At 41.7% G+C, this 16,218-nt stretch overlaps 2 protein-coding genes across 2 annotated transcripts; both read left to right on the top strand.

Annotated features, from left to right (window-relative positions):
• Nucleotides 1-743: 743 nt before the first annotated feature.
• LOC308104987 (phenylethanolamine N-methyltransferase-like) lies at nt 744-2,965 on the top strand (the record flags this gene model as incomplete). Its single annotated transcript, XM_080455623.1, has 3 exons — nt 744-879; nt 1,571-1,781; nt 2,527-2,965. The coding sequence occupies 3 exons, from the start codon at nt 744-746 to the stop codon at nt 2,963-2,965; spliced, it is 786 nt and encodes a 261-aa protein (XP_080311749.1).
• Nucleotides 2,966-10,478: 7,513 nt separating this feature from the next.
• LOC308104986 (rho GTPase-activating protein 11A-like) lies at nt 10,479-15,980 on the top strand (the record flags this gene model as incomplete). The annotated part of the gene is made up of 13 exons (XM_080455622.1): nt 10,479-10,555; nt 10,881-10,989; nt 11,255-11,322; nt 11,427-11,523; nt 11,984-12,240; nt 12,741-12,904; nt 13,028-13,159; nt 13,280-13,351; nt 13,612-13,666; nt 13,860-13,968; nt 15,020-15,148; nt 15,708-15,881; nt 15,963-15,980. The coding sequence occupies 13 exons, from the start codon at nt 10,479-10,481 to the stop codon at nt 15,978-15,980; spliced, it is 1,461 nt and encodes a 486-aa protein (XP_080311748.1).
• Nucleotides 15,981-16,218: the final 238 nt, after the last annotated feature.

The following is a 16,218-nucleotide window of genomic DNA, read 5'->3' as shown; positions in this document are numbered from 1 at the left end:
TGCAGCCCACCAGTGGGCCGTGGCATACTGGTTGGGAATTGCTACCCCATAGGTATCTCTGTCAATCTCCCCAACCCCCTCAAAGACAAAATGGCCACCAGATAATGGACACTGGCAAATCTTGTCTGTTGTTTTGAGTGCAAAGGGCCTCTTCTAGTGATGGGGGAGATAGCGAGGCCCCTAAGAGGTGGAGCCTCCAAGCTGAATGTGGTCGTCCATTAGTGCCTGTACTGCTGGAGAAAAGCATCAACGCTCCGGGGCAGGGACAGGAGACAGGACAAATGCTATCGGGGCCAACGCAGGCCTCAAAAAGAGGATTGCTATCTCTGCCAATAAGGCCAGTGCTATCAGACTAGCCCAAAGCAAAGGCACGAGCGTGCACACACACGCACGAGCGCACACACACACACACACACACACACACACACACACACACACACACACACACACACACACACACACACACACACACACACACACACACACACACACACACACACACACACACACACACACACACACACACACACACACACACACACACACACACAGTATATAAACCAAAGGCAAAGGGGATGTGACTTGTATACCTGAAGTGCAGCTGTCAGAGGAGGGGAGTGAGGAGAGAGAGAGAGAGAGAGAGAGAGAGAGAGAGAGAGAGAGAGAGAGAGAGAGAGAGAGAGAGAGAGAGAGAGATTAAGAAAGCCATGGAGGATGATGGAAAAATGAATGGCATGGAGAGAATGGCAGCCTGCTACCAGGGATTCGACCCTGTGGCGTATCTGCAGTACAACTACACCCCACCACGAGCTGACTTTGAGCGACAGGACAGCATCGTGCCCTGGAAACTGGGATGTCTCCACAGAGCTTTCACTGAAGGTGGGTGAGGGTGACATATTTGAGTGTGTCCATACATTTTCATTTCTAAATGCTTGAAAAGTAGTTGTTTTGGGATTTTTATAGCTCAGTGTTAAAAAGAACACACAGTTACAGACATTTGAATAATCACATTGCATTACAGTGCATGGCAAATCCCGTTCTTTCCCTGTGAATGACTCAAGACTACTCTGTTACTTGTCTCTTTTCTTTGTCTGTGAATCTTTTCATTGCTGATCCTGAAAACATTTCCATCAAGTGTGACCGCCCCCAGCCCTCTCTCTAGACATTGTCAGTTGTCTGCAGCCATCTTTTATGATTGATATAGATTTCTATTTTATGCCCCACTTAATATATTGTGTTACCATCTGGTTTCTGTGCCTCCCAATGGTGATAAACAAAAGCTCAAATCCAATATTTTCTCAAGGACCATTTCAGATAGAGATACTTGAACGGGCTACATTCGAAAAAGGTATATAGCATCTGTCTTAGATTAAAATAAAAGTGTTAACACCTTGCTCAAAGCAGACAATAAGATGAGATCAAATCAAATAAGACACCTTTAATAATCCCAGATGGGAAGTGTGTTCATGTCAGTCGGCAAAAGTTTAGGCAGAAGAACAGCAAAGGAAGGTAAAGCAGAACACGGTTCAAATAAATATAATAAAGCTGTCCTCCGTATCTTGGTCACTAGGTGACATCAGCGGTGAGGTGCTGGTGGACGTGGGCTCGGGTCCCACGCTGTACCAGGTGCTGAGCGGCTGTGAGGTGTTCGGCAAGGTGCTCCTCACCGACTACCTGGAGGTCAACCGGCAGGAGCTGAAACGCTGGCTCCAGGACCAGGAGGGATGCGGCCTGGACTGGACGCCCTACCTGCAACACGTCTGCAAGCTGGAGGGACGCAGGTAAAGGACCAGACTAGGTTATGCAGGATTTTTAAAAGACGCCGGAAAAATTGCCAACATTTTGGTGAATGAATGCGTGAATAAATCTACAAAAACAAATACATTAAAAAAAAAAGATTTTTTTTTCAGTCTTCATAGATATATTACCACAATCCCTCCATTTTTAAACAAGAAAACAATAGATACTTTTAATTTCTTATGAATGATTTGACCTGCATGAGTTGACTATTAAAATACTAAACACTCATATATCAGATTCATTATGTTGTGAAATGAGAGCTCAGCTCACACAGAACCAGTTATTCAGTATAATCATGGCCCTGGACTTCCCAATCAGCAACTGTGGTTGATCAACTCAGGGGATTCCCATCTTTTCCATGACATGGGAGGGGGGGGGGGCAAAACGGCTTTTAAAGAGAGCCGATCCACAAGCTCACAATGCACGTGATGCATTGTGAGCAGTAAGCGCCATTAAAAAAAAAATAAGATGACATCCCCAACATAGGGCATGATGTTTTCCCCACTCATTTTCCTCCCCTTTCCAATTGGCCCCACTGTAATAAAACCATTACCATAGAACAATTATAGACGCCTCACTTTAAATGCTACATGTTTGCTTCTTAATCAGGAAGGGAACAGTACATTCCTGTGGCACTTCAGGATGGGATGTCACTGTATATTTGACCTTGGTCTCGTGACGTTTGCATTGCTACCGTGGATTGTTGACGATGTCACTGTCGTTTAGATCCTCAGCGTGGGCAGAGAAAGCGGCCAGGCTGCGTCTGGTGGTCTCCGACGTCCTCCCCATCGACGTGCACTGCCCTCGGCCCCTGGCCCCCGACGCCCTCCCCTCGGTCGGGGCCGACTGCCTGGTGTCCTGCTTCTGCCTGGAGAGCGTCAGCCCCGACCTGGCTGCCTTCACCAGAGCCCTGGGACACATCCGGGGCCTCCTGCGACCCGGCGGACACCTGCTCCTCATCGGGGCCCTGGGGGAGAGCTACTACCTCGGGGGACCTGGGGTGAAGATCCCCGTGGTCCCCCTGGAGGAGTCCCAGGTGTGCAGCAGTTTGAAGGAGAGCGGCTACACACTGATAAGGATGGAGGTGTACACGCTGCCACAGGACATGAGAGTGGGGGTGGATGATGTGACCGGAGTGTTCTTTGTAAAAGCAAGGAAGGAGTAGAGAGAGGTGGAGCTAGGTGGGCCCTGGGTTAAAGGGAACTGTTGAACTAATCATTTGGGTGACAAAGAGACGAATACATTAGATTCTATAGATTGTTTGCTTGGTTTGTGATTTCTCACGTAATCCTTAATTTATATAAATGTTGATTGCTTTTCCTGGAATACACTGATGTATGAAACATAAAGTGTATACATTTTTAATTATCTTTATTTCATTAATCCACCGTGGCTAAAAGTGTCTTTTTGCAGGATGAATTATTAGTAAATATAAACGTTCACTGTACTGAATGCCAAGTCAGTGAACATACTGACATCTGCTGTTCAAATGCAGTTACTACAATGTGGCATCAACAATTTACCAGCTGAATGTGTTGAAACATTGAAATCTCAATAAACTATAGCTTGAAACTGATTTTGATTACTTTAGTTAGGACTTCAATTCAGTACTACTGACTACACTGCAATTAAGCATTCTGATAGTTGACATTATATTCCAATGTAATTAAATCATATCATGGCAATTACTCAGCTATTTTTAAATGACATATTTTACATACATAGCCATTACCTAGTCAAATGCATACTCCCTATTTTGAACTGACAGTCACATGAGGCCTTCTGCGCTGCATCAGATTGAAGCCGTCTGCAAGGTGGCAATTCTCTTTACATGTGATGTTGAGCGGAGCAGGTTCTCTCTGGAGGAACAGTGCATCGTCACTGTTCCTTCGTGCTTCTCTCTTTCTCTATCTTTCCCTCTCTCTCGTGAGAGAGGAAATCTGTGCACACACGTGCTTCACTTCAAAGTTCACAACTTGAACTTTATATAGACGATTCTGCTAGTCCAAATATTTGATGAAACCTGTTTCACCATGCAGTGAGAGTGAATAGAATCACTACTTACGGTTTCTCGATCTCAGAGCACAGAAGCAGCAGATATGACGATGTACAATATATGGCTAGGTATATAACCCAAGGTTCTATCAAAGATCAACAGGAATAATTGAGGCTTACACTCAGGGACTGCTGTGTTGCTGGTGAAGCTCCACTCACTGCAGTAGCCGTGGTCTAGTTTACAGCACACCTGTACCATGTACACATCCCCGGGGTGGACGCTGTAGACCAGGAGTGGGCTTTGATGATGGAGAGGGCCACTATAATTCCACACTCACTTCAGAGGGCCACATTGCATATGCTGTCTCTCTTTACTTAATTTACTTTTTTCGTAAATTAATGCCGTACTTCGCCATTCCATGTCACACAAAAGTAGCAATTTTTGAATTGGAATCCTGATTTCTTTCTGCTATTTTTGAATTGGAATCCTGAAAAGTTACTTTTTATTTAATTTCAAATGCATTTAGTTATACTTACGTTAACTTTATGAACTTAGGATTCACTCGGGCACAGTCAATGCCAGATTGCAGCTTGTCCAGTTCAAGGTCATGCACAGATTACATAAGGTTAAAATGAATAAAATGTATCCAACTGTTTCCGATATTTGTGACAGATGCAACATCTCCAAGGGCACGTTGGGTCACACTTTCTGGTCTTGCCCAAGGATTGTTTTATTCTGGCAAAACATTTTTGCTTGGTACAGCAGAGTATATGGTTTTCATATCGAACCTGATGCACTAACTGCCTTGTTTGGTTGCTCCGAAGCTTCTCTTGCTCTGCCGTACTCTGTCCAGCAGACTCTTATGCTTGGCACACTGGTAGCAAAGAGAATTATTTTAACAGAGTGTAAGACCGCCACTGCTCCTTGCTTTACCAGATGGTTAATGAGTTTGTGTCACTGATACACCTGGAGAGACTGCATTGCAACAAACAGGAGAGTCTGGCAACATTTGAATATATATGGGGTCCTATCACGACTCATCTCGACTCTGTGTGACTGCTCTGTTTTTTTTACAAGCTCAATTATTAATGTGTCCAACTATATATTGTGGTCTGTTGTACTCTGTCTGCCTATACATTGCCTAATTAAGATTAAGGTTAATTACTATAGGCTGGTGTTTGTTTGTCTTGTTGTGTCTTGTTGATGTCTTGTCTTATACAAAATCAATAAAAATATTTTTATACTACTAGTCATTAAGCTACTAATATAGACTGAAGTAATTAAAGCGGGTCATGTTTGCATGTTTGGAATTGTAACAGCTGAAATCAATTATATATCAGTATTCTGATATTAATCTGTGTGCTGCATTAAGTGACGGTGGGGGCCGCATGTGGCCCCCGGGCCGCCAGTTGCCCATGTATGCTGTAGACACTGTAGACACTGACATGTGTCTGCCTGCCTGACGTGTACTCCTAGAGACAAACAAAACATTCAGCTATCTCTTGGTCCTATTCCTATCATTAAAAAAAGCTTATTTCCACCTTCCTCTCTTGATTTCACTTTTACTCAGTGGAGCAAAAAAGGACTGTCTTGTTATAAATATATATATGTATACATATATACACACACACACTGTGTAGTTTTATAGGGTCTTTCCGACCATATTATATATTCTATCGTTTACAAACATTCACCGGCATGCACGGGTTAGACTGGTAGCGAGCGACCTCTAGAGGAGAGAAGGGGTATTTTTCTTCTCCGGTGCTATGACGTCATGATTGTTGTTGTGTAAATAGTTTGTTTATCGTGTTTACTGCCTTTACATATTTTCTTTGTGGTTTTGGATCCTGGGGGCATGTGTAATTTCGGGGATACTTTTTTAGGGGAATTATTCCATTAACTTTAGGATACGAGAAACGTCCTTATTTAATTGAAACGTAGGTGTGTTTGGTACTAGAGTTCCACATGTGTTCTTGCGCGTGCGCATAGAGTTGTTTTGACCAGTAAGATTCATTCCATCGCAGCGTGAGAGAGCGTTAGCACGTAGATTGAGAAGCTGGTAAGGCAATTGTGCACGAAAATTATACATTATTCTGTGTGGAAAAACTCTTTTATTGTACTCATATGTTGTCAATATATTTATGCATGTTTACGTATTATTAATGGTATTTTCCTTCTTGTGGTTTTGTGTTTTTCTGTTAAATAACCTGCTGCTACATCACGTCACCTCATGCAACCATTAGCACCCATTTAAGAGTTCTAATCTGTGTAGATTCTCTAGGGCTGGCTGCAATACTGTACAAGTGATAGTTTAGTTAGGTAACCATGTGTGTTTATGTGTGTGTGTGTGTGTGTGTGTGTGTGTTATTATAGTTAATACATTACCAAAAGGCAGTATTGGTGTTAGTGTTGTTGTTGTCGATGTCGAGTGGTTTACATCAATCATACGTGTGTACGTCCCTGGACCAAGGGGAAGATCTGAAGTTAGGTTGAGCTTTAGATATCGGTACAGTTATTTAACAGCCAGCCCGTGCGACGAGAAAAGTACGGAGATTGGTGCTGTTATCGGAGTAGCCTTTCACGTGAGGAGTGGCTAGGCAAGCTCAACGTCGTGGGGTCCAGTGTCGACGGAGGCTCGTCGTGGGAGAGGCGAAACGTCATCATCCCTGCCCAGCTCGACGCCAAACCAACCCCCACGAGGATGGGAGGGATTTCGGTTCCGAGTCGGACAAGCAACGTCGAGGACGCGCGGGAGAGCCAGCTGTTTCACCAAGAGCTGAGTACGCGGTGCTGCGACCCAGTCCGAGAGGAGGACGCGCTCGGCTGGCCGACAACAATCACCAAACACATCTGTTGTGCTGAGTCGCAGAGAGCAGAGCACCGGCTAAGTGGCTAGTGGCTAAGCTAGCAGTTTGAATGGGACGTTTACGGCCGTATTAGCTAAATCTGGCATTTAAAAAAAAAAAGAATTTATATCGAATATCTTAAATACAATGAAACAAACACATTTAGGCTCTCTACCTGTGCTCAAACAAGCATGACAGCACACAATAAAAATATAAACATGTTGTGTTGATGAGACCGAGTGTGGATGAGAATCAGCGTTGCCATGTCGGCTTATTATAAGCGACTTTGGGCAGAACTTTTTCTGGCTTTTTCTGTAAAGTTGCTTGTAGAATTGGTAGTTGCGGGTTGCGTTTTTTTGTGTGGCTTATTTATAAAGTGTTCTTGCTTATTTAGGCTTGCTTCCAATGTTTTAATTTTTATTTAAACCAGTGGTCTTCAAAGAATGTTAGAATGTTTTTTTAAAAAAAAATATTTATTTTATTGCAAGAGTTTATTTTAAATAGCCTATGTACAAGCTCACGTGAGCTTGTAGATCGGCTATTTTCAAGTAGCTGATGTCACTAAGCCACTTCTTTTGGGCTTGTTTTCATAGACCTGGTTGCTTATTTCTCTCGCAAAATCTGGCAACACAGGTTCCGTTCAGTTCACTTACTAGCTCAATGATTAATGAATGAACAGTATAATAATAATAATAATACTTAGCTAATAATATCAATAATAATATATAAATAATCAGTACTCAAGATGACTATATTTTATTTTCGGTTCAGGTGAACCAGTCTATGAAATGAATGATTGTGACTCTGACTGGGCACACTGTCATTACATGATCTATTCTGGGGCACAGATGTAATGAAATTTTTTCCAGGTAGCGTGCCTTTGCATCCGCGTTCAACTTCTCTCTGTATGGTATGTCTCTGTCACGCATTGTGTGTGTATGTGTTGTAGACTTTACACAGACTGTGTGTTCAGGAGACGTTGTGAGTAGCTGTCAATGTTGTTGATACGACCCTAAATAAGATGGCCGCCGAAATACGTCACTGGTAGCTAGGCTCCTCCTCGACTCCTCCCTATGCCCATTCTCTTATAGAGAGGAGTTATTTTAAAGATTTTTTTGGCCATCTTGGACGCCATCTTGAAAATAACACCTTTCCAGTGCTCAAACTTTGGTAAACTTTTAGTATGTTATTAAGGACACCTAATACTGCAAGAAACAGCTGAAAGACGTTTTGTTGCAATTTGTTTTGGGTGAGGTGCTTTTTTTTCATAACTACAGCCGCCTATCCTGGCTATATCGCTTTATGGACCAGAGCTGTCTGTCATGGAATTTTAAACAGTGGTGTAAAAAATAGTAAAGGAGACAGGTTGACACAGCAGGAGTTTTGCACCCACCTGAGAATTAGAAATAGAATCCAACGTTATTATTTGATCATTGGCAAGCATTTGCATTTAGTCTTGTCTCAAGTTACTTGAGACATATGGTTGGCCTCAATTCAATAGGTCAAGTCCATCATCATAATATATTGTAGGCATATAAAATGCTAATCATTTTGAGCTGAAATTAGTTGAACAAATTGACAGTTTAGAGTCGGATGTTCTCCACATTTAAAGCAGGAACCTTCAGTAAACGGCTGCATTACAGTTCCATTACTTACCATCACCAGAGAAGTGACCAATGACCACCGAAAAATATTGTTTTCTTTCCTTCTCTGCAGAATTCAGAATGCCTGTCAAATCCACTGGATTTATGGATCCGTATGATGTAGTCTTAAGTGGCGGTGCCTTTTGGCGCCATCAATCGGACTCATCTTTTGATTCAAGCGCTGACGATATACAATGGGCTGGACAATGGGATGAACAATGGGCTGATGGTGGACAGAAAGAAGAGGGCACAAAGAGGGCCAAAGATAGAAGGTAAGTGTTACTGTTTACAGTATATCAAAGTAGATCCCAACATTTTTCATTTCATGAGCCCCAGTGGAGCAGGTGTATTGTAGTTTGCAAGGTCAAAGTTTAGCCCTACATTTACATTGTTCTTGTTTAGAATGACTGTAGGTGTAGCATCTGAGAGTCCTTTCTAGCTTCAGCTCTTTTTGAGTCAAACTACCTTATTTAATCACATCAGGTTTGCGGAGCTCGAGAATAACATGGAGACCATCCACAACGCCATGAAGGTCCGGGACATGGTCAAATGTTTGAAAGAGTTTTAAGTGCCTACGTCAAGCCTTCCTCAAAATCCAAACCAAGGAGGGGTATCCCAACTTCTACATCCGTTTTCTGTGTGTCTTGGAAGATTTTATCGACGAGGTTAGTACGTGTTAGATTGCACGTCTAGTAATGGACTTCAAAATAAGCCTGGAGCTTGAAATTTACAAGATTATTGTCAACAAATGTCACCCTTTTACACACATTCATACACTGATGGTGGAGGAAACCATGCAAGGCACCAACCTGCTCATCGGGAGCAATTTAGGGGTTTAGCGTCTTGCTCAATGACACTTCGACACTAATTCTGGGGGATTGAACTGGGAACCTTACAGTTGCCATCCGGCCGCTCTAGGTTTTAGCCTTATTGATAGACTGTCATATATTATATTAGAATATGACCGATGACCGTGTTGATCCGAGGTTAGCTAGGTTGAAATGAGTTCCATTTCAAATCTATAGCTTGAGCTAACATCTTTAGAAGCTACGGTTGTCATCATGCTTTAGAAGTAGCTTGTTATAGACGTTAGGTTGTGGTGATTAAAAAAAAAACACAAAAAAAAAAAACACGTTCTTTACAGATTAGGGGGAAATGTCATTTTAATATGACGGTCTTTAGAAGCCCAAAAGAAGCTAGTTTAAAGTGTTGTTGATACAAAAAAAAACGTTACAAAACGTTATTTGCCTGTGAAAAATGACATTTCCCCCTAATCCATTTAAAACGTCTCATTAGCTTGTTTTTATTTGAATCAATTGAATGTAACAACGGAATGTTGTCCTTCAAATCATGTGAAAAGGAACAGATCTACAAGCTAAAGAACCTTATCATGGGCTTAGCTTGTAGAACTGTTCTTTTTTTTTGCACAGACGTTGTACTAGCAGTTCAAGATGGTTTCTCTCTAGCTCGTAGACTTATTTATGATTCTGACGTTTTCAATCTACGAGAGTTGTAGGGTTCACGCCCCATGGAGACATAGACTTTCTGCACTATGCCCCGCAGACAATCCAAACGTGTACAAATTGAAAATAAAAGGTGCTTACCCCCAAGCCCCAAATGTTAACTGTCTCTACGCGGTAGTAGTTTAATGTAATAATCCATATCTTTCAATAAAGAAGTGTTTTAATGTCGTCTGTGGCCGATTCTGTCGGAAGTTCCCAATGGGCTGTGGTGACGGGTAGTGACGGGGCGCATTCGGTGAAACCCGGAATTACACTAAATGTAAAGAGGATGTAAACGAGGGTGAAAAAATGGCGTTCGGCCACAGACGGCATTAAAACACTTCTTTATTGAAAGATATGGATTATTACATTAAACTACTACCGCGTAGAGACAGTTAACATTTGGGGCTTGGGGGTAGCATTTTCAAAATATTTGAAAACTTAAAATGAGACATTCTGCATAATGAGTACTTTCTACTTTTGGTACTTTGAGTACATTTCGATACTAATACTGTTACTCAAGTAAATGTTTAATTCTGGACTTTTACTTGTAACAAAGTACTTCTACATTGCAGTAATGATACATTTACTGAAGTAAAAAATGTGAGTACCTTTTCCACCACTATTTTTTGTAATCTTGTTTGAACTACATGTTTATTGTTCCCCCTCTCTCTCATATCTATCTAGGACCATGCCGTCTTGTTGTGTTGACCAGTGTCCTGAGGGCTCCATGGGCCTGAAGAAGGATTTGAAGGATGTAGATGACAGGTAAATAAACTCTCCAGCTCTTTGGGGTTTTATCCTTTTGACCAGTGGTTCTCAAAGTGGGGTCTAGGGACCCCCAGGGGTCATTGAGGGAGTTCCAGCGGGACCTTGACAGATCTGTAACAAATGGTAACGTTTGTAACCGTAAATGGTAACGTAATGTACCGTACCCTTACGGGTCCATTTGGTTCCATTTGTACATACTCAGCGTTATCGTGGCCAAATCATGGTCACCAAACTGAGGCTCCTTGAAATGAAAAAAGTTTGACAACCACTGCTTTTGGTCATCTATATGCATTTTTGTTAATAAAAACATCAATATCAACAGCCTGCAGCGGTTGATGGCGGTGCAGCAGCTTCGAGCCAAGTACGGCATTAACATCAAAAAGGGGTTCAACGGAACCAAACAAACGGCAAAGACACCATCTACCAACACGGTGAGTCTATGGATAAACAAATCTTTCTAACATGCAGTGTCATTTACTTGAATGTGTCATTTTCTCACTGAGTCTTGTATGAGCATGTGACGAATAAAACCTCTTGAATCTTGAGAACTCCAAGCACACTCACTCATCCCATCCCAGATTAAAGATCACATGTTGGCGCTTGAGTCTTAAAAGGCACATTCAATCAACTTGATTTATCATATTTTGTCATTTGTCTTATGAAATCTAAAATGCTGTTTAATGTATGTTTCCTCAGGTGAAGGTTTTTGGAGTACAGCTGGCGAGCCTACCTCAGTTTGAAAATGAACACGGTAGTGTACCAAGGTAAATGGAGACAGCTTGTTTAAAAAGCCAAAAATAATGTCAGTTAATGTTTCTGTTCAAAAGTGTTTTTTTGCTAATTTCATTTCATGTGTGTGCTTCCTCAGGTTTCTAGTCGATGCCTGTAAGATGTTTCTGCTTCACGTAGACACAGAGGGTCTGTTCAGGAAGGCAGGATCCATTGTTCGTCTGAAAGCACTCACGGTGAGTCTAGTTGATTTTAGTATTAGTAGTAGATGTTCTTTTCGTATTGCTGTTTGTCCTGCGACCTTGACCCTGGGAGATGTCTAAATGACATGCTATCCAATCAGAGCTGGGCGATATGACTTTAAATCAATATCATGATTATTTCAAACTATAATTGTCTTAAACAGTGACATTTGCAGATCTACCAGCTCTGCTATTTTCACAATTTTTGCATCTCCTACCATTGTACAACGACATACTGTATAATACAGGGTTTGAGTGGTTAATCAGATAAATCGATTTAGTCTGTTAGACTATTTCATGTTGATTCATTGATATCAAAAACTAAATCATAAAAACTGTCCAGATTAAGTCTGTTACCGTTCTAAATATCGGTTTTGATGAATTGCCCAGACTTATATCCAATGCACATATGTGTATAAATTAAGTCTAACGCAATGTTTCATTGTTTCTTCAGGCCAAGCTGGATGCAGGTGAGCAGTGTGTGTCCACGGCTGTTCCCTGTGACGTGGCCGGCCTGGTGAAGCAATTCTTCAGAGAGCTGCCAGAACCCATTCTGCCCACAGAGCTGCATGAAGCGTTTCTGAAAGCCCAGCAGCTGAACGACGAGGAGGAACGCACCGCCGCCACATTGCTGCTGTCCTGCGTTCTGCCTCACAGAAACCGCTGCGTACTGCGCTACTTTTTCGACTTCCTCCAGAAGGTGTCCCAGAGGTAATATTAGATGAAAGAGTGTTCACCAGCTTTTTTAATTAATGAATTATTTTACATGGCTTAATCTTATATTAAAAGAATATTAAACTCGTGAAAAATATGTCCACACATCCCAGCTCCATAATATGCATTTTAATCTTTATTTGCTAATGTTTCATCCGTCTGATCTTCAAGAACAGACTGTTTTCTGATCTTGAAGAAGGAGGGCAGACAGCCAAAACTTGATCAAATAAACATGAATTTATATGGAACTGGACTCATTCTTACATGACTTGTATAGACCATATACATCCCGTACTGTTAACATTGCCCTCACACCTGGTCTGACCCAATTGTCACTGTTGCCTTTATGCATATTTACCTTTTTATATCTTACTATTCTTTCAGATTTTGCTTATATTTTCTTCTATGTGAAATCAATGCACCCAATGAATCAAATTCCCAATGAATGGATTCCAATTCTAATTGTACTCTGTGATTGTTGTTTGTGCCTACCCTAGGAGAGCAGAGAATAAGATGGACAGCAGCAACCTGTCCGTCGTCTTCACGCCTAACTTCTTTCAATCTGGAGAGGGAACTGCCAAGATGAACGCCGGCACAGAGAAACGCCTTACGTTGCAGAGAGCAGTCATCCACTGCTTCATTGACAACGCTCAGGACTTTGGTACGCCTCTAGACGTCACAGTTCATTTCTAATCTATGCCATTAATTTGGACAACAACCACTTATACCCTATATACTCCCCCCTGTCGATCAACTAATCAATGACTTTTGTATTTTGTGATAGGTGCGTTACCACAGTTCGTCATGGAGAACGTTCCATCCATGTTGGCCAGTGAGGCCAGCACTCTGTCACCTCCTGAAGATGGACCCAAGGAATGCTTGGGGATGAAGAGGAAACGTAGGCGCAGGTTTGGAGGTATGATTACTTATTAATATGACAGAGAATGAAATTTAATTGTATTAAATGCAGATGTAACTATCTTTAAATGGTTTAAGTCAAGATATTATAAATGGTTTTGTTTGTTTTGCATTTCAGATGTGGTTAGTGGTGGTCTGATCTTCAAACTCATCAGAACACAGACATGTAGTCCCCAGTCAGCCACATATGGTAGGTATACCAAGTCTTCACTTCACCTGGTTTAAATGTTTTAATGAGCTTGTTTGCAAATTCTCTTCCTGTGCTTCAATATCTGCTCATTGTCTAACTTATCTTGGTGCAGAATGAGTTTGCAGATATGATCAAAGATCCTTAAATCCTATTATGCTGTTGGTACAATGATTTTTACATTTGACTTTTCCTCTGCAACGCCCAACTCCAACCTTGGCAGTATTTGAAATTTGTTGCTTTTCTCTCTTTAATAATTGCAGATTGTGGTCCCTCAGACGTTGTACTACTGAGCTACAGGCATGCAGTGGTCAACAGGTATGTATTTATTTTCATAGTATTATATATGTTGTATATTATAAAGCTTTCCTTTCTTGTGTTTCAACATGATCCTGACTCTCCATGATTGGGAAAGTTATCATACACTACACGTCTTTTATTTTTTATAAATTAACCGTACACGTAATCTGATTTATTGCATTAATTTGACTAATCTGATCTAATTTTTCAGCGTGGAAGAAAAGCAACTAGCTTTTCCAGACTCCAAAGTCAACCAGACAGAAGCACCTCGCAGGTCTCTACGCTCACGAGTTGGCCTGGGGACAAGAGGCAAATATGTTGTAAGTGTTGTTGCCTGAAAAACATTTACATTTCCCGACCACTTCGGTCTGCCACCTCGGGGCGACTGATTGCCTCGTCACTCAAGGGTCCTTCTGGCCGATCCACACGGTCACGACTCTTTTCTGTTCTGGCCCCACAGTGGTGGAATGAACTTCCCACTGATGTTAGGACAGCAGAGTCACTGCCCATATTTCGCCGCAGGCTGAAAACTCACCTCTTCAGGAAACACTACCCTTCCTCTCTGCCTGACCTACTTGTTGTTAACTAGTTGTACGAACGCTTGTTTTCTATTGTTGTATTGTTTATTGGATCTTGTTTAGTCTTAACAATCTTGTTTAGTCTCGATACACTTATTTGTTTTAGCTCATGCTCATTTGATTTAGCTATTTTGTCTCATCTGTTTAAGGAAATAGGTAGCTGATATATTGCACTTTTACCTTAGCGCTAGGTATACTCTTGGTTGCTTGTTTTTGCAGAAAATGCACTAAAGACTTCTGGTGATTAGTAGTTTTCGTTCCCTACCTATGTTGAATACACTTATTGTAAGTCGCTTTGGATAAAAGCGTCTGCTAAATGACTGTAATGTAATGTAATTTCAGATAAACTAATGACCAAATTGATTCAAATCGATGCCATATTTTGTTACATTTTATTTATCAAACATTAATCCTATATCTATCGTCTCTGTCAGATGGAAACCACATGTGTCCAAAACTGTTACTTTTCAGGATTCAAATTCAAAAATAACAACACGTTTCGAGCTTGTAGATCTGCTATTTAAAAAAAAAAAAATCCTGAAAAGTAACAGTTTTGGACATATGACATACAGTACTGTATTTGCACCCAACAGAGACGTTTCATTAGTGGGACTTCATTTTTTTTTTTTAATACTGTGTCAATCCTAATTTTGTATGATTTACAATGTTTTAACATTCAAACTGAAAGAATGTAATACATTTAACACCAGAAGGACGTCTTGAACTGAACTTTACTACTTCGGTTGCATGAGCTGTTAGGGGTTTATTTTTGGCATTTTTATCCTTTATTTAGATAGGAAAGTGTGAGGAGACACCAGAGCTGCCTGTAGGACAGGGAGAGGAGAGACCTGGATGGAAGAAGAGACTTGCAAGGTGTATCCTTGTGATTCGCAAGACGTGGAGCTGCTGTCAGAGCCACCAGGTACCCCTTGGGGACATTTTCTTTTGCATCATACTGCTGTGTTGTGTAAAATTGTTTATGAGCAACAAGCCCAATAATCCTGTTTCTTCTGAGTGAACTTGATCATCCTCTCAAGAACTGAAACAGAATTAACATGATATTGCACTTGTTTAACATCTGTAGATGCCCTTTTTAAGAACACGACTAACAAAAATGTTATCTCTCAATCTACTCAGGAGAGCCCCAGCAGTTTCCGCACCGCCGAAGACTAAGACTTCAGCCCGGCTTTTCTGCGTAAGGGAAAAGAGTCCAAGAGTGAGTATCCATAAAGAACGGCATTGATGGAATTATAGCAGTGGTTCTCAAACTTTTGATCTTGACCGTGTGAATCAAGATCATTTCCACATTCACTCCAGTGTCAACAAAGGGCTGCAACTATCGATTCTTTTCTTAAAGCTCACTTTTTTTCATCAATTACAGTAGTTTAATTAACTGTTGCAAGTTGCAACCCTACATCAAAGTCTTATTGTGGGATCCTTTGTTTTTAACTGACCTGGAATGTGTTTTCTCTTCCCTCTAGAACAAAGAGGTGGCAAGCTGGAGAGCAGACCTGGGCTGTAGGAAGAGTGAGCGAAGCCTGCAAGAGCTGGACATGTTGCTGGAGCAGCTGGTCTCCCTCAGCCTGGTGCCTCGACGTCAGGCGCACAGGTGCGGTATCAAGACAAAAGATCGGCGACAAGGAGTGTGCGAAAAAGTACGATGACACCTGCAGGCTCCGATCATCACGAGACAATATCAGTGCCTCCATGTTGATCTCATGCTGCTCTTTGGGCAGGACAAGAGAGCCACCTAACAGCAGCAGTACACCACCACAGTCTTGGTTGGTTCCGGCCTAGACGAGACTTTAAAGTGCCAACCCGGGCAAAAAGGCAGGTGATTGCCCTGTTAACGGACACTTGACATTTGTAGGAACCTCCAGACTGACACGTCGGTCTGGAAAGACTGTGTGGTTCCAGGCCCGTACAGCCATGATAGGGGAGTACAGTGCTTGATCTTGGGATGATCATTATCATTTTCTTTTCAATAATCGT

Source organism: Gymnoscopelus braueri (genome assembly GCF_963280865.1).
Source record: "Gymnoscopelus braueri genome assembly, chromosome: 17".
In the NCBI taxonomy this organism is placed as follows: domain Eukaryota; kingdom Metazoa; phylum Chordata; class Actinopteri; order Myctophiformes; family Myctophidae; genus Gymnoscopelus; species Gymnoscopelus braueri.
This window is presented reverse-complemented; position numbering and strand designations above follow the sequence as displayed.